This window comes from Marmota flaviventris, chromosome 9, assembly GCF_047511675.1.
Source record: "Marmota flaviventris isolate mMarFla1 chromosome 9, mMarFla1.hap1, whole genome shotgun sequence".
In the NCBI taxonomy this organism is placed as follows: domain Eukaryota; kingdom Metazoa; phylum Chordata; class Mammalia; order Rodentia; family Sciuridae; genus Marmota; species Marmota flaviventris.
In genome coordinates this window covers 6345349-6369495 of record NC_092506.1, presented here as the reverse complement: position 1 = coordinate 6369495, position 24147 = coordinate 6345349, and the positions used below count along the sequence as shown (strand labels likewise).

The window sequence follows — 24147 nt, the reverse complement described above, 5'->3', positions numbered from 1 at the left end:
TCAGGCACCAGGCTCTGCTTCTCGGAGGTTTTGTTGTTTAATCTTCACACTAACCCAGGGAGGGAGGTTATTACCCTTTGCATTCACAGGGAGATGAAGGCACAAACTCCAAGTCACATAGCTAGAAAGTGGCCAAGCCAGGACTTGAACCCAGAGCTGTCCATTGGGGCAGAGGCTGCTCCTCTCCCTGACACTGTGGCTTTGCTTCAGTGAGTGGGGCTAAACTGAATGTGGTTTTCAAGTCTGTCCCATCAAATGGCTGGAGAAGGGGTCAGTGGACATCCACTGTCCATGGCCCAGCCCCATGCAGGGTCCCAGCAATGAGCAAGGCCCTTCCTTCCCAGCTCCCTGCCTGAGGAGAGACCTGCCCAGGCTGGTGTCAGAAGCTGGCAACCACAACCTGCTGGCCACCTGCACCCCAGGCCGATACAGTGGGCCATCAGCCAGGCTGGGGTGTTCTGAGCAAGAACTGAAGGCTTCTGAGAAGGTACAGGGAGTCTCTCCAGAGGAAGGGCAGAGTTGGGAGGGCAGTTCAGGTGAAGGGAGCAGCATAGCAGGACAGGGAAAATGCTTGGTGACCAATGAGCGTGGTGTTCAGGGGGGCAGGAAAGAGGGATGGGGCTTTGGGTATCTGGACTAGGGTCTGGTGAGCCCTGGTGGCCGTGTCTGAGCTGGACTCCTTATGCATCCTTAGCACGGGTCACCTATTCTTGTGAACCAAGGGTCGAGCTGGGGGTGTTGCTAGGGTTGCCCCCTGACCAACCAGGAAGTTAGGTAGAAGGACATTCTGGAGATATGAAAAAAGAAGGTTTTGAGTGCAGGCAGGACCTGGGTATCATCCCCAGTGCAGTAGAGAGTCCAGAGCTTTAGGAGTGCAGATTCTTGGTGGTGCACACCTGTAATCCCAACAACTCAGGAGGCTAAGGCAGGAAGATCTCAAGTTTGAGGCCACCCTGGGCAACTTAGCAAGACCCTGTCTCAAAAAATAAGAGCTGCTAAGGATGTAGCTCAGTGGTGGAGAGGCCTTGGGTTCAGTCCCCAGAACTGCAAAAAGGAGGAGTGCAATTTCCCCTGGAGGGAACTTCTCAGGGCTACACAGCTCGCTAGGACCAGAGAGACCAGACCTGGGCTAATAAGAGGACAGAGGGCATGCTTGCATGGTGAGAGGAGGGAGATGTGACTGCATCCTTGTTTCCTTGCTAAGTAATGCTTAGTTACCATGGGATGGAGAGCAGATAAGGACGCTGGAGTGGGTGTGGGAGCATTTCAAACCACCCTACAGCAGTAGAAACACAATTCTCCCCCAGTTGTTCCCTCTTCTGACCCTGTTGGGAACCAGGAAAGGGAAAAATCTGATTCTATTTTTGGTGGGGAGTCTCAAACTCTGGGAGGGAGAAAAGCTAGGGGCACTACCCTCGGTGCTGGGGAGAACTTGTAGTATTGGTGGGAGGGGTCAGATGGCCCGGAACTTGCCCCAGCTATGCCCTTTGCCAGATCTTGGAGCCTCATTTAAATAGGATGACAGTCCCTTCCTCATCAAGTGGCTGTGAATGTCTGAAAGGCACTGGTGCTACAGTACATACTTAACACTGCTTCCTCTCCTATCCCTTTGACATTCTCCAGGGGAAGGGCCAAGGCAGGGGATGAGCATGACTCTAGTGAGTAGACAGTTCTGTGTGAGTGTGGGTATGCATGTGTTTTGGGGACAGGTGGAAGGGACAGTGTGGTGGAAGGTCTGAATAAGACTAGGCCCTAGTTCAGGGATTCCTGAAAATATCTGTATGGCCTTAGGGAAGTCAATGAACCCCTTAGCCTCAGTCTTTCCATCTGTGCAGTGGGTAAAGTAGTATCCTATCTCAGGGGTTTTGCAAGAATTAAATGAGATTCTCCATGGCAAGCAACTGACAAAAGACCTCAGTTAAGCGCTTCCATTAACCACAATCATACAAATGGGAATTTTAAAGCTTGGTTGAGGGTCCTGTGTACCGGGCTCTTTAGCTTGCCTGAGCCCCCTGGTGGCCATGGACCACTTTACCTCCTATGTACATTCGACTTCACCTGAATCAATCCATTTTATAATCATTTTAAAAACAATGAGAATTGAGACCTGTGACTTTCCTATAGAAAAGATGACTTTCCTATAGAAAAGATGACTTTCCTATTGAGCTCCTCCTTATAATGGCAATTGTCATCAGAGCCAATAGCTAGCAGCACTGTCGTGCCAAGCAGAGCCTTGTGCATCTTTGTAAATGAGAAACTTGGCTCCTGTGATGGGCAGTTGCTGCTCTGAGCCTAGAAGCAGGTATCTCAAGGAGAGAGTAACAGATTTCAGTCCCCCAAACACCCCCATTTGCATGCACACAACTCTAGGGGGCAGTACTGCCCAGTCGGCATTCACTGAAGCCTACAACATCCTAGAAGTGGTTTTTCAGTTAGCCCAGTTTTCCAGCTGATGAAGCCACAACTTGGTGAGGTAAAGTGACCCACCTAAGGTCACAGAACCCTTAGGTGATAGAAACCGGATTTGACCTTAGGCCACCTGACTCCACCCCCCAGTCTGCCCCCCCCCCCCCCCCCCCGCCGGTCACCATGCTCCCCACTTGGCCTAAGTCCAGCCCCAGGCACTTCTACATTCATGCCCCACCCAGGCCCTAGCTCCTGATAGCTCCTGATAAAAGAGTGGACTTCCCACCGCCTCTGCACTGGGCTGCCTTCCGGGGTCACTGGAAGCTTTCTCATCTAGCGGGCACCGGGCAAGCACCAAGAAACCGCCAGCCCCTTTCCGCCCTCGCCCTTTTGTGTTGAGGAAACCGTGACTTGGAAATGTTTAGCGGCTCCCTCCAGGCCCACGCCGGTGTGTGGCGGTGCAGTGAAGCACTGGGGAGCGTTCTCCGCGCCCCTGCGCTGGCAGGACCACCTGGGCGATTCCCCGGACCGAGAGTTCTGCTGTCTCCAAAGAGTCTCCCCGCCAGATCCCCTAGTCCAATGAGGACCGGGGAGCCACATTACTCCCAGTGGGCAGGTTTCCACCTGCAAAACTGAGGTCGGGGGACGAAGGCGAAACCCCAAAGGGTGGGGTCCTGGTTGTGTGTGAGGTGAGGACCCTGATGCTCTGTCCATGACACTCACGCTAGCCCCGCCCGGGCTCGGGGACCCTGTCTGCACGGACCAGGCCGCGGCCAGGCGGGGCACCGAAATGCTCAGCTCCTGCGCAAGCCTGGCCCACGGACAAAAGGCCAAGGCCGCAGGGCCAAGCCGCAAGACACCCTAGAGCCTGGGCGGGTGGGGGTGAGGGGAGCAGGGCGAAGGGGCTTGCCTCGGCGCGCCTATTGGCTGGTGCCGCTGCCCATCTTGACTCCGGGGCCAGAGAATTGGCTCGCAGGGGCGGGGTTTGCGGAGCTCCAATGAATGGGGGAGCCGGAAGCAGGAAGTGAGTTTGCGAACCGCGCAGTGCTGCAGGTGAGGAGCTGTGCCGGTTTCGGGGTCACGGTGTGTCATCCTCCGGGGACCTGAGCCAGGCTGGGTCGAGAGTAGGATCACTCCCTTTCTGCCCACCTTTCATTTACGCCTTCCAAATCCATTCCGGTCCCTAGGCCAAGGAAAGTCCCGGGAAGCAAAGAGTTAACATCTCTTTTGGAACCCGCGGGACGTGCTATTGGGGCGGAGCCTCGTGAGTGGGGTGGGGGGTGGGGCTAGAAACTCATTCTCAGTCGGGGAGGGGGTAGTGGAGAATGCCTTGGGCTGGGAGACCCCCAGATCCCAACGGGGCTGTGAGACCTTTGGTAAGTTGTTTGGCCGCGCCAGATTTCAGTTTTCCCATATATACAATGGGTTCTGGACGTCTGTGACTTCCCTGGCCGAGCATGTGTCGAGGGAAGAGAACCGAAGTGCTGGGAGCCATGAGGGAGGAAAAGAGTTCGTGGGAAGTCATTGCTCTGTAGGTACATCCTGTCCAGGGCGACCTACCTTATCTAATTTGGGTTGAGGTTGGGGTTATTGTCATCCTCTTTTCAATAGGAGAAAAGAGAGATGCAGAAAAGAAACAATTGGCTGGAATCATGTTCAGCTTGGGATCTGGGGCTTCCAGCTAGAAACCTGGCCCTCTGTCCTTCTGAACAATGGTGGTGGGGGGCGGTAATTATTCTGAACAAGGAGCATAGGTGGTCAGAGAAGGAGAGAAGATAGGGAGGAACCTGGACTGGAAGTCTAGCAATGAGGTTCTCTGATGCTGACCCCTCTGTAGTGTGATTAGGCAAGATTCCTATCCTGTCTGGATTTGTTTCTCCAGCTGTAAACTAGGTGGTTGGATTCAGACTTTGAGGGAACACAGGCTAGGTGTGGCTCAGTATGTACTTTATAATCTCCTTGGGGGAATCACTAACCACTTCTGAGTCTCAGCATATCTCATGAATACTGATCCACTAGTATTCCCTTCCTCCTGAGCTTTTGAGAGGCCAAAAGAACTCATGGGAGTTCAGAGCCAGGTGTGCTATTAGGGTGTGCTGAATGACAGATGTGATGATGGTTCCTTTAGGGCCCATGGCGGATACCCAGTACATCCTGCCCAATGACATCGGCGTATCTAGCCTGGACTGCCGAGAGGCCTTCCACCTGTTGTCACCCACAGAGCGCCTCTATGCCCACCACCTGTCCAGGGCTGCCTGGTACGGAGGCCTGGCTGTGCTGTTGCAGACCTCCCCTGAGGCCCCCTACATCTACACTCTCCTCAGCCGCCTCTTCCGCACCCAGGACCCTGACCAACTGCGCCAACATGCCCTGGCTGAAGGCCTTACCGAGGAGGAATATCAGGTCAGTTCACCCAGGCCAGCCCTAATTTCCTGAGTGGCTTCTGGGTGTGAGGAACCAAGATGCAGGGAGAGGATTAAACCAAATGTTATAAACTCAGGAGCCTCCTCTCCTTGGAACCTCAGTCTTCTCATCTGTTAAAAAAAAAAAAAAAGTGCAAATGGGTTGCCTGTACCTCTTAATGTTGTAATGAATCACTTAGAACAGTGCCTACTTACCTTGAGTGAGCAGCCATCACTTACCTTGAAGTAGGAAGGAGTCAAGGCTAGAAATTGGGCAGTCTGAGTTCTGAACCAGTTCTGGCAGTGGGTAAAATGTTCTGCCTGTCTTTTGGTTTTTGTTTGTTTATAGATTTATTGGCCAAGTAATACATGGATTCTTAGAGCATTGCAGCAATGCAAAAGGGCCCAGAATAAAACACAAAGATTGCTCTTTCTCTTGCCTCTCCAGAGGTGACCATTGTGGCTGGTGTCTGTGTTTTGCATGCCTATACCTGTATGTGCACAGTTTTCACATCCTTATTTTCTCTTTCACATAAATGAGATCATGCTCTTTGTCACCTTCTGTGTACTGCTTTTTTCATGAATGCTGTGTCTTGGAGAACTTCCATGGGTACATATTAATCCACTTCTTTTTTTTTTTTTTTCCAGTATTAGGGATTGAACCCAGAGTCTTGTACATGCTAGGCAAGCTGTCTACCATTGAGCTATATCCCTGCCCTTTTAATTTTTTGTTTTGAGATAGTGTCTCTAAGTTACTCAGGCTGGCCTCAAAATTGCTATCCTCCTGCCTTAGCCTTCCAGGTAACTGGGAGTACAGGTGCATACCACTGCACCTGGCTACCTCATTCTTCTATTGGCTTTGAAGCATTCTACAACGGTGTACACTATAATCAATTTAGTCTTTTTTTTAAATTGCTGGACTTTTAGATTGTTCCTGGGTTTTCTTACAAACAGTGCCATGGTGAGCATTCTTGTGCACATGTGTGAGAAAGATCTATTTCTGGAGGCAGAATTGCGGGGTTGAAGGCTGTGTACATTTATTATCAACTGATTCTGTTAAATTTTCCTAAAAAAGCTTCTCTGAGTTATATTCCAACACTAAGAATGAACAAGAATATAATCTGTTTTTCTATATATTAAATAAAGGGATTGGATTGCTTATCTCTGAACTGAGGTGCTGTTTCTTCTAGCTTTTTTGAACCTTGCATTTCCAGGCTGTGTTCTTCTCATTAAAAGAGCTAGTCTGTGGGTATGTTTATAAATGGGAAGGTGCTACCCAATTGCTACTATTTTTAGTAGGATTCTTTTGTTTGTCAGTAGCAGAAACTCACCTCAAAGTAGCTTCAATGAAAGAATTACTGGTTCGCATAATTGCAAAGTCCAGAGGAAGCTTCAGGTATGGCTATATTCAGGGGCTCAGTGCTACCATCAGGGTGCAGTCTTCATCTCTCAGCTCTGCTTTCTTTCCTCACTCCAGGATTTCCAGGGCTGATAAAAGAGGAAACTGTTCACCAATGGCAAGTTTCCTGGTTAGAGCTTATTGGCCAGCTGAAGCCTTATGCTCATCCTTATAGCCAGAGAAGGTGATTTTTCTGACTGGCCAAGACAGCCTACATACGCACTGGAACTGGGGGAAAGGAGATTCCCCATAAACACCACCAGAAAAAGGAAGATTGAGTTCTTTGTGCTGAGAAAGTGAGACTAGATTGGGGCCAGTAAAGAAACATAGCCTAGAAAGATGTTTGAGGCTACCTGGCTTTGACAATTGTTTCTTCCGGTGCCCGCTGCCTGACAGGTTGGAAGCTGAGAATAAGCTTTCTAGAGAAGGAGGTGGTGTTGGGACTGGGCTTTAAATGACATAAAGGCCATAAGTGGCTGAGAGGAAGCAAAGGTGGATGGGTGACTGGGTGTTGTTGAACTTTGGAGACCAGCATGGCTGGACCACAGGGATGTGAAATTGGTCTGTGAAAGTAACTTGGAGCCAGACTGGGGCTCCCCAGGCTCTAGGTCCTGCCCCTAGATTTCCCAGCCTCACCCATGCTGGCTGTACCACATGTGCTTGTCATGTCAGGTCCCAGGCAGGGACTTCCCTTCAGTGGGAGGGCTGTGTGTCCCAGGTTTCTGATGTGATACCATCTCCCCCTCAGGCGTTCCTGGTCTATGCCGCGGGGGTCTACTCCAATATGGGCAACTACAAATCCTTCGGCGACACCAAATTTGTTCCCAACCTGCCCAAGGTGAGCTGAAGGAGGTTTGGGAAAGGTGGGAAGCAGGGTGCCAGTGGGGTGTGCGTGGCATAGATAGCTAAAGGAGCCCCAGCTGGAGTCCAGGGCTGAGCAGAACCTTGGCCTTGTCACTGCCACACTGTGTAACCCGGGGTGTCACCCAGCCTTGCCCTGTGCTACATACACATACAAAGGAAAAGCCTTGCAGATCTGAGGGTCAAGGAAGAGCAGGGTGTGGAAGCATGAACGAGTAGGTGCTTGCAAGAAAGGAGCCCACTGGTCATCACAGAGAACAGGGGAGGAGCCTGGGTCCAGGGCATCCCTTCTAAGGACTGTGAGGTTAGAGCCTTGTTGGGGCAGATGCACCTCGTACACTAGGGCTTGTCAGACCTTAATGCCTGGACAAGTCACCTGGTAATGTCAAAGCGCAGCATCCAATTTGGCAGATTTGTGGTGCGCCCGAGGCTTGACACTTCTCAGGCCCAGCCAGCGCTGGACCCTGGACCACACTCTGAGGCAAAAGAGATTGGGCGCAGGTGGGGGATCTGGAGGGCAGGTTTGAGGGGAGCATGATCAAGCCAGTGACCTCCTTTCCCCCACAGGAGAAGCTGGAACGTGTGATCCTGGGGAGTAAGGCCGCGCAGCAGCATCCAAAAGAAGTCAGGGACCTCTGGCAGACTTGCGGGGAGCTTATGTTCTCTCTAGAGCCGAGACTTCGGCACCTCGGGCTGGGGAAGGAGGTGAGGCCTCGACTGCTTGGGCAAGTGGAGGGTGCCCTTGGGGAGAAGGGAAGGGCAGCTGATAGGAAGGCACTGGGCTTTGTCTCTCTCAGGCAAAGCTGCTGTCCACTGCAGGCCTGTTTCGTCATCTGTAAATTGGGAAGGAGGCTGGAGGGAATGCTTCCTGCATGTCCTTCCAGCTCTGATCTGCCAGGATGCTGTATGAAGGAGGAGGGAAGGAAAGAAAAGCCCGGAGGTGGAAGGCGCTGAGGATGGAGGCTGGGGAAGGAGGGCTCCCAGGCTGCCCACTTCTAGAGGCTGCTTGGGTTGCAGGGGAGAGGCGTGGCAGCCTGGGGGTGGGCCAGCTGTAGAAGTTGGGCAGAACTGCAGAAAGGCCCAAGATGACATCCATTTGTTTTATAATTTTTTTCTCCTGGAAAGGGGGGGGGGGATAGAAGCTGCTGGGAAGAGGTGTAGGAAGACTGGGAGGCTGTCCCTCCAAGCCCCCCACTCCTGATCTTAGCCACTCCTCTTTCCCACCTTCCCCTCTTTTCTGACAGGGAATCACCACCTATTTCTCTGGGGATTGTACCATGGAGGATGCCAAGCTGGCTCAAGACTTTCTGGATTCCCAGGTTCGGGGACTGGGGACTCATCAATGGTGTGAGGGGGTCCTCCTGTCAGCCCCCTCATGACCCATGCCTGCCCTTGAGTCTCAGCTTGTACCCAGAGATACAGGCATGTTGGGTCCTTAAGGTGGAAAAGACTCAGACATCCTTGTCCTTGAGATCAGCCTGCACGAACCAAGAGGATGTCACCCAGATGTCCCAGATATGCCAGGCATAGAGCTGACCCTGCCCATGCCAGGTTACGGGGCCTGATGACAGCCTCGGGGCAGGATGAGATAAAACATCAGAGGTGCGTTTCTAAGCCTGGGCCCTGGACCAGCTGTGTGAAGGGCACCCACCTCGTGTAGCTCTGGGTCAGCTGCAGCCATGCAGTGCCTGACACGTCCAGTCCATAACTAATAAAAACTGGTGCTCAGTGTAGGTAGCAGAGCAGGAGCTTCAGCTCCGGCCTGCCCGCCCGTACCTGCTCCCTGTCCATCTGACTCGACCAGATCCCTCGGCCTGTTTTGCCTCTCTTCGATCCCCCTACAGTCATCACTTTCCCTTTTCCCAGCCCCTTACCCTCTCTGGATCTTTTTCTCCCCTAAACCCCTGCCTTGTTTTTTTCTAGAACCTCAGTGCCTACAACACACGGCTCTTCAAGGATGTCGACCAGGAAGGGAAGCCCTGCTATGAGGTGCGGCTGGCTTCCGTGCTCAGCACAGGTGCGCTTAGGTCCCTTCCACTTTTCTCTGTAGCAACTCTGGATCCTGGTGGCTTAGACCACTAGCCAGGCCACTCCAGAGAAAGAGGGTCCTTCTGTCCCAGGAGTTTCTGCATGTAGCCAAGGAGTGGATCTAGTCTCTATTTGTGAACCAGTCCTTATAGGTGGGCAAGGGACAGGTCTCTGATGGGCTCTGCCTGGTTTCAAGCCCACCCATGAGCCAGGCAATGAGCTCTACCCCTCTCAAACCACCTGGCCAGGTCGTGGTAATACTAGGGGGATTCTGCTGTGAGGTGAAGGCAGATGTGGGTGGAAATGTCCAGACCCTGTGAGGACATTTTCTGGTCCTCCTTTACCTGCCCATATCCCCCAGCCCCCCTTCCCCCACACACACTGTGCTGTAGCTGCGCTCCGCAGCGTCTGGTTCCTAAACCCCTCTCCAGGCCTTTGCACAATCTGTTTCCTACCCAGAAGGCCCTCTGGGCCCTCCATGTTCACTCATCCCCAAGCCAGGTGTGGATGTTACCTTTGCCAATACCTTGTCATCCCTCGGGCAAGTCTCTGCTGTCTCTTCTTGCCTCCCAGGACCCCCCAGTAATTCCCTGTGTTTCTGTTTCCCCCTCTTGACTATATGCCCTGGGAGGAGGAATTGGGTGTTTCAGCCATCACTGTCTCTCCAGCACCTAGCATGTGGCAGATACTCAGGGACTCAGTGCAGGAATAAATGAGGACAAATGGGAATTTGCCTTCAGGTGGAGAGAGTGGTGAGAGCCTCAGCAGGGTGGTAGGGAAGCCGAGGGATCAGCGAGCAGTTTGGTTTGACTAGGGAAAAGGATATTGTCTAGGCAATGGAGGGGATCCTGCCAACAAAGAAGTTGGGCCTGTACTGCCACAGGATACAGGATAGGACAGTGGTTGAGAGTGGCTCTGGGCTGGGGGTGTATCTCAGTGGTAGATCACTTGCCTAGCATACACAAAGCCCTGGATTCCATTCCCAGCACCACACACAAAAAATTTTTTTTAAAGAGTATGGCTCTGGAGCCAATCTGCTTGAGTGTATCAGTTACTTATGGCTGTGTAACAAGCACCCCCAAAATTTAACCATACAAAACCACCTTTTTATGCTTACAGACTGCAGGTCTGGAGTTGGATGGAAGGTCCAGTAGTCTTCTCTTATCAATGGTTGCAAGTTATGTGGTTTCAGTTCACCACCCATGGTCAACCATGGCCTCAAATGTTGAAAAGACCATTTTCAGAAACAAACCATTTGCTGGGTGTGGTGGGTGCATGCCTGTTATCCCAACATCTCAGGAGGCTGAGACAGGAGGATTGCACACCAGCCTCAGCAACTTAGTGAGACCTGACTCAAAATAAAATATAAAAGGGGCTGAGGATGTAGTTTAGTGGTAAAGTGTCCCTGGGTTAAGTCCCTATTCCTCAAATAAATAAAACTATTCAGAAGTTTTAAGTAATTCTTATTACAGTATATTGTTGTTCTATTTTATTATTAGTTATTGTTGCTAATCTGTTACCTTGTTAACATGTTAAAGTTCATCATGGCAAAGCAAAATATATACAGGGTTCAGTTCTATCTTTAGTTTTAGGCATCCACTTGGAATGTGTCATCCACAAATAAGGAGGGACAATTGTAAATTTTACTGATGAGAGAAACAAAATACCACAGTGTATCCAGGCACAGTGGCATGTGCCTGTAATCCCAGCTGCTCAGGAGGCTGAGGCAGGAGGATCACAAGTTCAAGTTAGAGAGACCCAGTCTAAAAAATTTTTTTAAAAAGAATAGAGGGTGTAGCTTAGTGGGAAGGAGCCCTGGGCTCAGTCCCCAGTAATACAAACAACAACAGCGTGATAGTTTCCCTTGCTCCTGTAATGAGCTGCCACAAATATCGTGGCACGAAACAACACAAATTCATTCCTGAACAGTTTTGGAGGTCGGGAGTCTAAGGTCAAGGTGTCAGCTGGGCTGTGCTCTTCTGGAGCCTGCAGGGGGATGTTTCCTTGCTTTTTCCAGCTCCTAGGAGGCCTCCTGCAGCTCCTGGCTTGTGGCCCCCTCCTCACTGCACCCCAGCTTAATTCTGTCTACAAGCTTCTACTCCTGTCACCCTCTTGCCTCTCCACGAGGACCACTGTGATCAATTTTAGGATGTGACTCTTTCTAAATACAAACTGTCTCCTTGGGTTTGTATCCCTGCTCTGTCACTTGCTATCAACATGATTTTAGAAAACTTTATTAACTTCTCAGTGCCTTGGTTTCCCCATCTATAAAGTGGAGATAATAATTCCCACTCCCCACCTGGGTTGGTATGAGGATTAAATAAGTTAACACATAGAAAGCACTTAGAATGTCACAGGTTACGTATTATTATTATTTTAATTTTTTAAACAGACACAACTTTTTTTATACCTTTATTTTATGTACCCATTTTTATGTGGTGCTGAGGATCAGACCCAGTGCCTCGCACATGCTAGTCAGGGATCTACCACTGAGCCACAACCCAGCCCAGTTACGGATTCTTTTTTTTTTTTTTTTAAGAGAGAGAGTTTTTTAATATTTATTTTTCAGTTTTCGGTAGACACATCTTTATTTTATTTGTATGTGGTGCTGAGGATCGAACCCAGTGCCCCGCGCATGCCAGGCGAGCACGTTACCGCTTGAGCCACATTCCCAGCCCAGTTACAGATTCTTTTAAAATGAGAGTTCATGGTGATTCTTGCTGGCACTAGGGAGTCATTGATGATCTTACTGTGAGAGCGCCATGATGAAGAGCCCGCTGAGTATTTTACATTGGCCTCCTCTCGGCCGCCCTTCTTTCCTCAGATCCTGCTCTAGACTCCGAATTGACTTCCAAGCTGAAGAGCTACGAATTCCAGGGGAGCCACTTCCAGGTGACCCGGGGGGACTATGCCCCCCTCCTCCAGAAGGTGGTGGATCACCTGGAGAAAGCCAAGGTAGGCTGGCTGGGCTGAGGGGTTTGGGCTCAGGACCCCCTGGGCAGCAGATGGGACTTGGGGACAGGTGGGTGGTCTGAGGCTGACCAACCCTGCTTACCCCCAGGCATATGCAGCCAACAGCCACCAGGAGCAGATGCTGGCCCAGTACATCGAAAGCTTCACCCAGGGGTCCATTGAGGCCCACAAGAGGGGCTCCCGCTTCTGGATCCAGGACAAAGGCCCCATCGTGGAGAGGTGAGGTGACCACCTACGCTGCCCCGCCCCTCCTGCCCACCCTCTTCCATCTGCACCTCTCTCTCCTCCAGTTACATCGGGTTTATTGAGAGCTACCGAGACCCCTTTGGTTCCCGAGGAGAGTTTGAAGGTAACTTGGGGGGTTGCCCGTGGTCAGGTTGGGATCCTTTCCCCCAAGGCCCAAGTTCATGTTTCTAAGTGTCCCCTTAGAAGTCTCCCCTCCCTGCTTAGGAGTAATAACAATAACAAAGCCTTGCAAAATAAAAACCATTTACCATATTCTGGCACTGTCTCATGAAGCTCATCTACACAAATTCACCCAGATATTGTCATCTGTGAGGATTTTGTCGGTGGGTGGTGAACCCAGGCACTCCGGCTCCAAGCCAGCTTGCTGTGCTGCCTCTGGTGTGTGGTCAGGGCAGGCTCCAGGCAGACAGACATGCATTCTGAGCAGGCTTTGCCCGTCACCATCTCTGTGACCTGGGACCATGTAATGTGACCTATGAGCCTCAGTGAGAGCATATATGCAGACTGCTGTGCTCCACCGACTGTGAACCTGCCTGTGGGGCCCCCCTGTGCAGGGCAGGGCATCCAGCCTGAGGATTCGTAATTGTCTGGGCTGGTATATCAGCTGCCGAAGCCAGGGAGTAGCTCCAAGGAGGGAGCCTTGTTCCCACAGCCCACTGGGGCTTGTCTATGAGCCACAGATCCAAGCCCAGGGACCTGAGGGGGAGAAGGGTTCATGTACCTGCAGCTTTCCTACCCAGGGTTTGGTGCAGTAGGGCCCAGGTCTGTGTCACTGTTGTCCCTAGCAGCTAGCACAGGGCCACAGCAAGAGCAGACATTAATGCGATGGCCACAGGGGTTGAATTGGGTGGTGTGGGATCCCTGCCAGGACTCTGCCAAACCTCCACCCTGTCCTGCCCTGCAGGATTTGTGGCCATGGTGAACAAGGCCATGAGTGCCAAGTTCGAGCGGCTGGTAGAGAGCGCGGAGCAGCTGCTGAAGGAGCTGCCCTGGCCCCCGGCCTTCGAGAAGGACAAGTTCCTCACCCCAGACTTCACCTCCCTTGATGTCCTCACCTTCGCTGGCTCTGGCATCCCTGCTGGCATCAACATCCCCAACTGTGAGCTTCCTTGGTACCCCTAGCCACCAGGAGCCCATGGAGAGCCGCCCCTCCCCTCCACAAACCGCCCTGCCCTGTTCACCCTCCCGGCCACTCCTCGCCCCTGACACTCCTCGTCCATCTCTCTGGTCCCCTCCTGGCCTTCTCTTCCAGACGACGACCTGAGGCAGACCGAAGGCTTTAAGAACGTGTCCCTGGGGAATGTACTGGCTGTGGCCTACGCCACACAACGGGAGAAGCTCACGTTCCTGGAGGAGGAGGACAAGGTGGGCGCCAGCAGCCCGAGGGGCGGGGCCGGCCTCACCTGGCCCGGCAGGTTCAGGAAGGCAGACAGCCCAGAGCTGTGGCAGGGACAGCACTCTGGTCGGAGCTTGGCCATCTCCCTGCCAGTGACTGCGTGGCCCTGTGGAGCCTGTGTGCTTTCTGGTCGTGATGAAGGCACCCCTCCCTCCTGGGTTGTTGCTACGTGGCGTCGGAGTGCACTCAGCCTCCTCCAAGCACACGCACCACGACGGGCCTTCTACCTGCAGGCCGGGTGGCCGTGGTGGGACGTGTGACAGCGGGGACTCTGCTTGCCTTGGCAGGACCTGTACACCCGCTGGAAGGGGCCCTCCTTTGATGTGCAGGTGGGGCTGCACGAACTGCTGGGCCATGGCAGTGGCAAGCTCTTTGCCCAGGTGAGAAGGGTGCCACCCCGTGCCCGCAGGAGCCTCCCTCACCCCCACAACCCGACTCAGGGAAGGGAATCTGCTCTGCCCTGGGGGGCTTTGGGGAAGAGGGCTCCTTAAGCAGGGAAGAAAGACTCTGTCTTGTCTTCCCCAAGATGACCCAGGAGCTCAGAGGTCTCCAGAACAGTTCCATTGGTGGCCCTTGAACCAGGAAGAATTGCTGGGCTTGGGCTGAGGAACCCACCTTGAGGGTGTGACCTGGGCAGCTGCAGGGACAGAGGCTGGGAAGGGTCAGCCTTGGGGTGGCGCCGAGGCTGCAGGACTGTCTTCACGCAGCTGTTCCCCGAGCCTGTACCTTCCTAGGTATTTTAGGGAGCCACATCTCCCCAGAGATGTCCCAACCTGCCACTGTGACCAGAGCCCTTGACACCCACTAGGGGAATATGGGAAAGAGCTGAGGAAGCCGTGGGCCCAGCAGGGAGCCACACAGATGAGATGAGTCCTAGGACTGCGATGTGCGGGCATCGGTGTGGTGCTCGAACTGCCACCCTGCTGCTCCCTGGCTCGCCTTTGTGAGCTGATCCTTGGCCTGGGGACCCCAGAGCTGAAGATCCCCGCCTCCCTTACCCGTATTCCTGCAGGATGAGAAGGGAGTGTTCAACTTTGACCAGGAGACAGTGATCAATCCAGAGACGGGGGAGCAGGTGAGGACAGGCTCTGTGGAGCCCCATCTCTGTGGAGCCCAGGATGCTGGGTGCGGGCAGGGTCAGGGCTTGACTCATGGCTCTCCTCCCAGATTCAGAGCTGGTACCGGAGTGGGGAGACCTGGGACAGCAAGTTCAGCACCATTGCCTCGAGCTACGAAGAGTGCCGGGCTGAGAGCGTGGGCCTCTACCTCTGCCTCAACCCCCAAGTGCTGGAGTAGGAGCAGTGGATGTGCAGGGGGTGCGGGTGCCGCCAGGGAAGGCAGGGCCGCCCTGACTGTGCCTGCTCCTTGCCCCTCCTCCCCCAGGATCTTCGGCTTCAAGGGGGCTGATGCGGAAGATGTGATCTACGTGAACTGGCTCAACATGGTTCGGGCTGGGCTGCTGGCTCTGGAGTTCTACACCCCAGAGGCCTCCAACTGGCGCCAGGTGGGGCTGGGCCTCCCTGAGGAGGCAGACGAGCCAAGCTCAGAGTTGTGGGTGCAGGGACAATGGTACTTGTGAGGCAGGTGGACAGGGTTTAATCCAGAGTCCACGGTTGGTGGGACAAGTCATGTCACTGCAGTGAGCTTTAGTGCCCCTGCCTGGGAGGTGGGAGGCACCCTCTCTCCCTGGCCACCTTTCAGGGTCAATCAAGTAGATATTTTTGCTGTCACTAACGGATGCCTGACTGCTCCTGGCACAGTGCTCACATGGTGCACTACTGAACTGTTGCCCCCACTTTCAGCCCCAGGAGGGAGGCAGTTTTATTACCTCACTGTAGAGATGAGGAATTCAAGGCGCAAAGAGATCCATTAACTGGCTGCTAAGGAAGAGACAGGATTCAAATCCCCACAGTCCACCTCCAGAGCCATTAGATTCAAGTGCTCATTTTTAGCATGGGTTTTGGAAAAAGTAAATAATAGCAACTTTTTTACAAAATCAAGAAAGTGTGGTTTGAGGAGGCAGTTTTATGTTATCAAAAGTATACACATTTTAGAATCTGGAAACTGGGGTCTGAGTCCTGACTATTTATTTAACAGCTAAGTGTGACCCTGAGTAAGTCACTGTATCTCTCTGGGGCCTCTGTTTTGTTTTCTATAAGCTGGGGATAATGATGCCTATCTGGTCCTGCTGTTTAGCACAAATAAGATTGTGGAGCAGAAAGTGCTCAAGGTCCTGAAAGTGAGGGGCCTTCAGAGGTACCTGCTGTCCTCGGAGGGTCTGGAGGAGCAGGTGGCATGTTGGATGACATAGGGGACCAAGAATATCAGGTCATACCTAGAAATAGCCTCCCTATCCCCCAGGGCAGTTTGCCCTCCCTGTGAGCAGAGAAGGGGAAAGAAGCATTTGAAGTGAGATCAGAAAAAAATTCAGAGGGTCAGGGAGAAGAAAATGACAGTAATAATTGACAGTAAGCCCCTGGGGCACATTAGGCTTGGACCAAGCATTTGATATTGGCTACAGATGACCTCTTTCCCCCTGGCCCTGGCAGGCTCACATGCAGGCCCGATTTGTGATCCTGCGGGTCTTGCTGGAGGCGGGCGAGGGACTTGTGACCGTCACTCCCACTACCGGTTCTGATGGCCGCCCAGATGCCCGGGTCCGCCTAGACCGCAGCAAGATCCGGTCTGTGGGCAGGCCTGCGCTGGAGCGGTTCCTGCGGAGACTGCAGGTGAGTGAAGGCCTCGTGCCTTGACGCCCCCCAACTTCTGCCCCATCTCCCCACACTGCTGACACCTCCTCACAGCCTCAAGGTTATTCCCTTAGTCATTCAGCAAGTGTCCCCCTGTAATCGGTTTCTCACTGTGGGGAGGCAAGGACAGTGAAGCAAAAGAAAGTTAGAGATTAAAAATCATTAGATCCAAAACACGAGGCAGCATCTTGGGTTGGACCCTGGAATAGAAGAAGGACATTAGTGGGAAACCTAGATGGAGTTTAAGTTAATAGTAGTTGACCAGCTATATAAGAGGTACCAAGAAGGGAAATTGCACTAGGGGCTTATGGGAGCTCACCGGACTATCCGTGCAACTTGGCAATAAGTCTTAAATCATTCCAAGTTCAAATTTATTGCTAATAACAAGTCATTAGATGAAAGAATCAAATCTACCAACCCCAAGGCCAAATTGAACTGCCACTGAGCATTGAATCGGCATGGAACTTTCTGGGAGCCCCTCTTAAGGACTGAGCCAGGTGGTTCTCTGTATTGGGAAAATCATGCAGCATCATGGACAGTGTCCTCAGCAACAATTGTACAGAAATTATGGAATACGGAATCATTTTGGGGGTGACTATATGTTATATCAGCCTCCATAACAGCTAAGGGCACAGCAGTGAGACGGCAGGCAGGGAAAGCTTTCAACCAGGGGTCCCAAACAGCCATATTTTTGACCCACCTAGTTTGATAAAATTTGGCAAAGGTATAAATCTATATTTCTGGCCTCTTGGAAGCTACCATTCACAGGCTTAATTCCCACATGAAGAACTGCTAGGGGAGCTGAGCCACAGCCCGGGGCTGGACATGGCGTGGGCTCTCTGGTTGGCGTGGTCCTCACCATTCCCTGTCACTCAGACGTCAGCCTTCTGTGTCCATGGGTTCTATGTCTGTGGATTCAACCAGCTGCACAGTGGAAATATTTGGGGGGAAAGTCGTGTATGTACTGTCTTTTTTTCTTGTCATCATTCCCTAAACATCTATGTACACAGCATTTACATTTTCTTAGGTATGGCAAATAATTTGAGATTATTTATAATATATTCAAATGGGTGCTTAGGTTTGAGGCAAGTATCTGAAATAGGGGACTTGAGCATTCATGGATTTTGGTGTTCATGGAGGATCTGAGACCAGGCCCTGTGGGTGAGGCCTCCACCTGCCTAAACCACTTGGGTAGGACACTGTCTGCCTCCCCTTGGCATGTGTTGCCACCTGTCCCATTTGAACTCCCAGAATCTACACATCAGCTTGATTGGTGGGTACTCAGCACCCTGTGGGTGTTAAGTGCTATTAGGAGGGAGAGGGGAGCCTTTCCCCAGGGCTCCCAGTTGGTTCTGTTTGCTCCACTGCTGGGAAAGTCATTCTAACCCTGGGTCTAAGAAGGCAGAGGCTGTCCAGGAGAGAGCCTAGCCTCAGGGCCTGTTTTGTCACTTGAAGATGGGCAGAACAAACAAGGGTCAGACCCACAAAATGTCAGATACTTGGCAAAGAACCAAATAGAGCACCTTGAAATAAACTAGATAATGACTGGAATTTAAAAAGACAGATTAACTAAGGCAGAATAAACAGGTTTTAGATCAAGCCGACTGTAAAAGAAATCATAAACCATGTGTAACAGAGAAACAAAGATAGGGAATTTACGGGAGGCTAAGAGACATGGAGGAGAGTGTGAGAAATTCTAATGTACATCTAACCGAAGTTCCAAAGGAAAAGGAGAGAGAAGTAATAGAAGGAACATGAGAACAGATAATAGCTGAGAATAATGTAGAATTGATTAAAGACTTCAATTAATAAATCCAGAAAGCTAAAAAAAAAAAAAAAAAAAAAAAAACAGGAAGGACAAGTGAAGCCTCTACCTCTACCTAGAAATATCATAGATGATACAGAAATCAGAGACAGAGAAGACCCTCAAAACACCTGAAGAATAAGGACACACTACCTTAAGAACACTACCTTAAGAGCTTCCATAGCTATCCAGGAAGCCAGAAGACAGTGGAACCGAGTCTGCCAAGTGCTGAGTAGATTACTGTCAGGACCCAGTAACTCATCTTTTAAGAATAGGAGTGACTAGGCTGGAGTGTTGCTCAGTGGTTAGTGCTTGCCCAGCATTCACCAGGCCTTGGGTTCTATCCCCAAAAGCAGCAAGAACAACGATGGATTAAAGACATTTTTAAACAAGCAAAAACAGTTTACCATTAATAAACAAATAAAATACTAAATAAAATTTAATAACAAAATTTCTATAGGACATGAGGGAAAAAAGAAAAATCAGCTCTAGAGACGAGGTTTGATAAACCTAAAAAAAATGGTGTAATGCAGATAGTAATAAATACAAGGGTTTAAGTTACAATGTGAACTTTGTACATCAATACAAAGGTTCAATTCCTGGGGTTACAAAAGAGCATGAAATACTGGACCCCAGCATCATACGTGCCTTGGAATAGATGCTCTTACAATCTGTTTATAATTTGGGAGAAGGATGAAAAGTTCCATCAATTTTATTAAATGCATTTGCTATAATTTCTAGGGTAGACACAAAATAATAGAGTATAATTCTAAAATTCATCTTAAAAGAAAACAAGAAAGGAGGGGGAAAATTATCAGACCTACCTATAACTTTATAGCAAAAAATAAATAAATAACGATAATAATTTGATTTAACCATGGGCAAAAGACCTGAACAGATATTTCTCCAAAGACAACATACAAATGGCCCACCAGCGTATAAAAAGATGTTCAGCCTCACCCAGCGTGGAGGTGCATGCCTATAATCCCAGCAGCTCGGGTCGCTGAGGCAAGTGGATTGCAAATTCAAAGCCAGCCTCAGCAAAAGCAAGGCACTAAGCAAAAGCAAGATCCTGTCTCTAAATAAAATTTAAAAATAGGGCTGGGGATGTGGCTCAGTAGTCGAGTACCCCTGAGTTCAATCCCTCGTACCTGCCCTCAAAAAAAAAAAGTTGAGCATTCATATACCCAACAGACCATCAATTCTAGAAAAACCTGCACATCTTCATCAGAAGAGGTACTAGGGGACTCATAGCAGCGTTTAACAGCAAAATCACAGATCAGCACTAGGGTGTAGCTCAGTGATAGAGTGATGCTCACATGCAGGAGGCCCCAGGTTTGATCCTAGCACCCCACACACCCACTGCAGTAGAGATGAAGTTTTGTGTGTGTGTGTGTGTGTGTGTGTGTGAGACATGGCAGTGAAGAGGAGGAGAATAGCTGCCTGGGAGAATAGCACAGATGAATCTCAAGCACGATGAAGCAGAAAAGTGAATCAGTGTGTACAGTTCAAAGGCAAATAGGTAATTTAAATTTGAATTTTATGTTGAGTCAGCAAGGGAAATGTGCCGCCGTCTGGCTGGGCACAAAATCACGAGCCACCACACAGCTTGTAGATTCAAACAGCAACTCTTTATTCCCGAACTCACACCAGCCGTCTACAATCATGTTCTGGGGAAATCCACGTTCTCTGCCCAAATCCACCCCCACTGGGCTTCTGTCTCCCAAAAAATACTGTCTGAAACCCGTGAGAACTCAAGGGGAACTCAGGCAGCAGGATACGCCCTATTCCCAGCAGGAATAACCTTAAACCTGGAACCACCCTAAACCCGGATTGTCCTAAACCGGGAACGCCCTAAACCCAGATTGTCCTAAACCGGGAACACCCTAAACCCGGATCCGCCCTGGTCCTTGAGCAAGGTCACCTTACATGCAATGTCACTGCAAAATGTCCTATTTCCACCAGTCCTTCCACTAAGCAACATGGGATACGCTGGCAAGGAAATTGTCATACCTGCTTGGCTAATGGCTCCCAGCAGAAATGAGCACAGAGTTGAGAACAGCAGTTTGCATAGATGGAGGAGGCCACGAGGCCACAGGTGCAGACAGGTAGGGGCAGGGGGACCAACTTTTTTTTATTATTTATTAGTTGACAATGGATTTTTTTTACTTTATTTGTTTATTCATATGTGCTGCTGAGGATCAAACCCAGGGCCTCACACATGCTAGGCAAACACTCTACCACTGAGCCTCAACCCCAGTCCCAAGGGGGACCACTCTTAACGTGGGCTGTTTGGACACATGGGCATCTGTTTCATTATTCTTTACAGCATACTGTGTCATGTATATTTGAAATGTTTTATTTAAAAAGGTGTTGTGATGCCTACCTTGTCAAAACATCAAGTGAGAAACATTCACCTTGGTTTAGTGGGCATTTACTATGTGCTAAGTACTTGAGCCACATTCGTCACTCACTCAGTACAACACTGTGAGAGTGCAGACTATTCCCCTTTAAAGATAATAACTCAGAGTGGTTTAGTAACTTATCCAAGGTTACACAGCCTGTGACAGCTGAGCATTTTTGCAGATTGTCCATTTTGTACTGCTATAACAAAATGCCTGAGACTGGGTAATTTATAAAGAGTAGACAATTATTTCTCACACTTCTAAATCTAGGAAGTCTGAGATCCAAGTATTAGCAGGTTCAGCATCTGGTGAGGACTACTCTCCTCTTCCAATGTAGTGTCTTGTTGCTGTATTCTCCGGACAGGAGGAACTGTGTTCTCACATGGTGGAAGGCAGAAGGGCCTGCTGATGCAGGAAGTTTCTTTTTTTATAAGGGCCAATCCCATTCACAGAGCCCTCATGGCCCAAGCACCTCTTAAAGGCCCCACCTCTTAATACCATCACATTAGCCATTAAGTGTTAACTCTGAATTCTGGACTCGACACATTCAACCACAGCACGGACCCTTCAGGGCTGGGCACCGCCAGCCGTGGCCCCTGGCAGAGTCCTATGGACATAGGGGAGTGCCCATCCTAGACACCTGTTCCTTCCTTCCTACAGGTGCTGAAGTCCACCGGGGATGTGGCTGGAGGGAGGGCCCTGTATGAGGGTTATGCGGCGGTCACTGATGCGCCCCCCGAGTGCTTCCTCTCTCTCAGGGACACGGTGCTGCTGCGCAAGGAGTCACGGAAGCTGATTGTTCAGCCCAACACTCGCCTTGAAGGTAATGGACTTGGGGCTCCCTTGATGGGGACCCAGGGAAGGCTGTCTGGGGTGGTCCTTCCCCTGACAGATCTCAGCATTTACCACCAAACACACACACACACACACACACTGTCTCTCTCTCTCTCTCCCTCCCTCTCCCTCTCCCTCTCTCTCTCTCTCTCTCATGGTTATCAGTGACAGCAGGTCTGAGGAAGGCTGGCAGAGCAGGGGCTCATGGGGAGGCCAGGCCGGTAGCTGGAGAATTGTGGCTGCTGGGTGCCAGATCAGGACGGGCAAGGAGCTGGGACTCTGCAGGCTGAGCAGAACCCAAAGGAGAACTTGGTAGTGTCCAGGATGAGGGTCAGCTCTGTCCTTCCTCTGCCTTCTCAATTCCATTTCCAAAAGTCCTGGCTCTCCCTGCATGGTACTTGTGCCTTCTGTGCCCTTACATTTCTTTAACCTACTGAGCCCACTGCACCCCTGTCACCTCTTTACACACCGTTCCATGTTCTTGGCATGATAGTGCCGATCTGTGCCTGTCTGGTACATTCAGGTCCCTGTTAAATGACACCTCCTGAGAGGCACTTGCCCCACACTCTCAACATAAAGTAACCTACTCCCATCCCTCTCTATCCTTCAGCTTCATTTTCCTTCTGTGTCTATCATGATTGGACATTTTCTTGTCCGTCTCATCTCCAGAAGTGGCATACCCCTGCCCCTAGCGTGGGCCTGGCATGCAACAGCTACTCTATATAGTCAAATGAAATGAATGAGTGAATCCTGCCAGCCCCATGGACAATATCATCATTGCTTTGATATGTCCACCCTGTGTTAGCCACCGAGGGGTGGAGACATGAAAGGTACCCAGGCCCTCCCCTTGAGTAGTTCACAGCCCATTAAGAATGATTAGGCATGGAGGCAATTATACAAGGGAAGCATTAACAAGTGCCCAGAAGATACCAACAGTGCACTGAACACATGGAGGAGGAAAGATCCCATCTGCCTTCAGAGAATCTGGGAAGGCTCTAGGGAGGAAGTGGTTAAACTAGCCTGAAGAACAGGTTGGATTATCAAAGGTAATAGTTGTGATGGTGAGGTGATAGCTAAATTTGGAGGACTTCTGGGTGCCAGGTACTGGGTGAAAACTTTCCATGAATTAACTCTCAACAACTCAGAAAGGAATGGTTATTATCCCCATTTTTTAGCTGGAAACAAACAGAGACACAAAGGGACTGCATACTGATCTGGGATCACACAGTTAGTGGGAGACAGAGTCAGGACTTGGTCCATCTGAACCCATAACCTCCGCTTTTATCATGCACCTCAAGATGCTGTGGAGCGCACCAAGGTGCTGTGAGAGGCTAGAGCAGCTGAAATGAGTTAGAGGGGAGTGCTTCCCCATGAGAACTCAGGGGACCCTCTGAACAAGCCCATTTCACAGGTGAGTGATCAGCTCAGATGCTGCTCTGCTGGTGGATAGCATTTGTGAGCACCCACTTGATGCACTATTGTATGTAATTCCTCAGCTCCTTGAGAGAAGAGGCACTATGCTCACCCCACTTTACAGATGAGGAAACTGAGACTTAGGGAAGTTGGGAAACTTGGCCATGGTCTAGACAGGTATGAAGCCATTGCTGGACTGTAAGCCCCACCAGGCCAAGCACTATATCTGTTTCATCTAACACGGCACCTGGTGTTAATCTTAAGGATGAGAGGGGGGCGTTTCATTACTATTCTCCCTGTAATATTTCCTACCCTGAAAGATGACTATGAGGACTAAGTTAGAAAATCAACTTAAATATTGAGCGTAATTTGTGGCCCAAGAGAAGAGCTCAGTAAGAACTAGGAGCTCCTGTGACATCACTGTGATTGTACTTCTCTTAAGATCTTTCTGCTGCTGTTTTCTCTCTGTCCATTCCCAGGCTCAGAAGTGCAGCTTCTGGAGTACGAGGCCTCAGCTGCTGGCCTCATCAGATCCTTCACAGAGCGCTTCCCAGAGGATGGACCTGAGTTGGAGGAGGTCCTCACCCGGCTGGCCACAGCTGATGCTCGGTTCTGGAAGAGCCCCAGTGAGGCCCAGTCTGGCCAGGCTTGAGAAGATTTGTGTGGCCCTGCCCCCCACTCCATCAAACCAGGACTACCAGTGGCCCTCCAATGTGTGTGTACCCCTACAGGTCAGCGGAGGGGCAGGAGCTCAAACTTTGGTGCTACCTCATCTGAGGGTGGTGATGCTAACCCCTTCTGTTTGTCAGCACTTTCCAGTTTACCAAGTGCTTCTCCTCTGTGATTTGAGCTGCACTGCCATGTATGGAGAGCATACGCAGGGCTTCTTGTCCTGTTTCCCAGATGAGGAACTGGTAGTTCAGTGACTGGTCTAGATCTTGCAGGTGGCGTGTGACAAAAAGCCAGGGCTCAAAACCTTCTCGCCAAATCCAATGCTCTTCATGTATTACTTTTATAACCAGAAAAATAAATATTAGAAACAACCACCATCTTACAGTGTGCATGATTCCTCCTTTTTGCTGGGGGCAGGACAATAGGATTGAGACCTAGGGAATGGGCAGGAGGGTAATTTTTGCCCTCCTGTCCACAACAGGATTTTGACATCATGAATAAACCAGGATGCAGAGTCACACATAGGACGATTTTAGCAGCCCTCCTTTACTACGTTTC

General features: G+C 50.7%; 1 protein-coding gene across 3 annotated transcripts; it reads left to right on the top strand.

Annotated features, from left to right (window-relative positions):
- Positions 1 to 3396: 3396 nt before the first annotated feature.
- Positions 3397 to 23968, top strand: Dpp3 (dipeptidyl peptidase 3). Of its 3 annotated transcripts, none has more exons than XM_027944783.2 (18): positions 3397 to 3459; positions 4535 to 4809; positions 6956 to 7045; positions 7636 to 7773; positions 8313 to 8387; positions 8992 to 9085; positions 11921 to 12051; positions 12158 to 12288; positions 12360 to 12418; positions 13220 to 13414; positions 13568 to 13680; positions 13999 to 14091; positions 14724 to 14786; positions 14879 to 15003; positions 15095 to 15215; positions 16261 to 16440; positions 21331 to 21493; positions 23397 to 23968. In XM_027944783.2, exons 2-18 carry the CDS (start codon positions 4540 to 4542, stop codon positions 23567 to 23569), a joined length of 2214 nt encoding a protein of 737 aa, XP_027800584.1. In that variant the 5' UTR covers positions 3397 to 3459; positions 4535 to 4539; the 3' UTR covers positions 23570 to 23968. The 3 variants fall into 3 exon arrangements, with proteins under 3 accessions (XP_027800584.1, XP_027800585.1, XP_027800588.1); XM_027944784.2 differs by lacking the exon at positions 3397 to 3459 and adding an exon at positions 3468 to 3489; XM_027944787.3 differs by lacking the exon at positions 3397 to 3459 and adding an exon at positions 3700 to 3782.
- Positions 23969 to 24147: the final 179 nt, after the last annotated feature.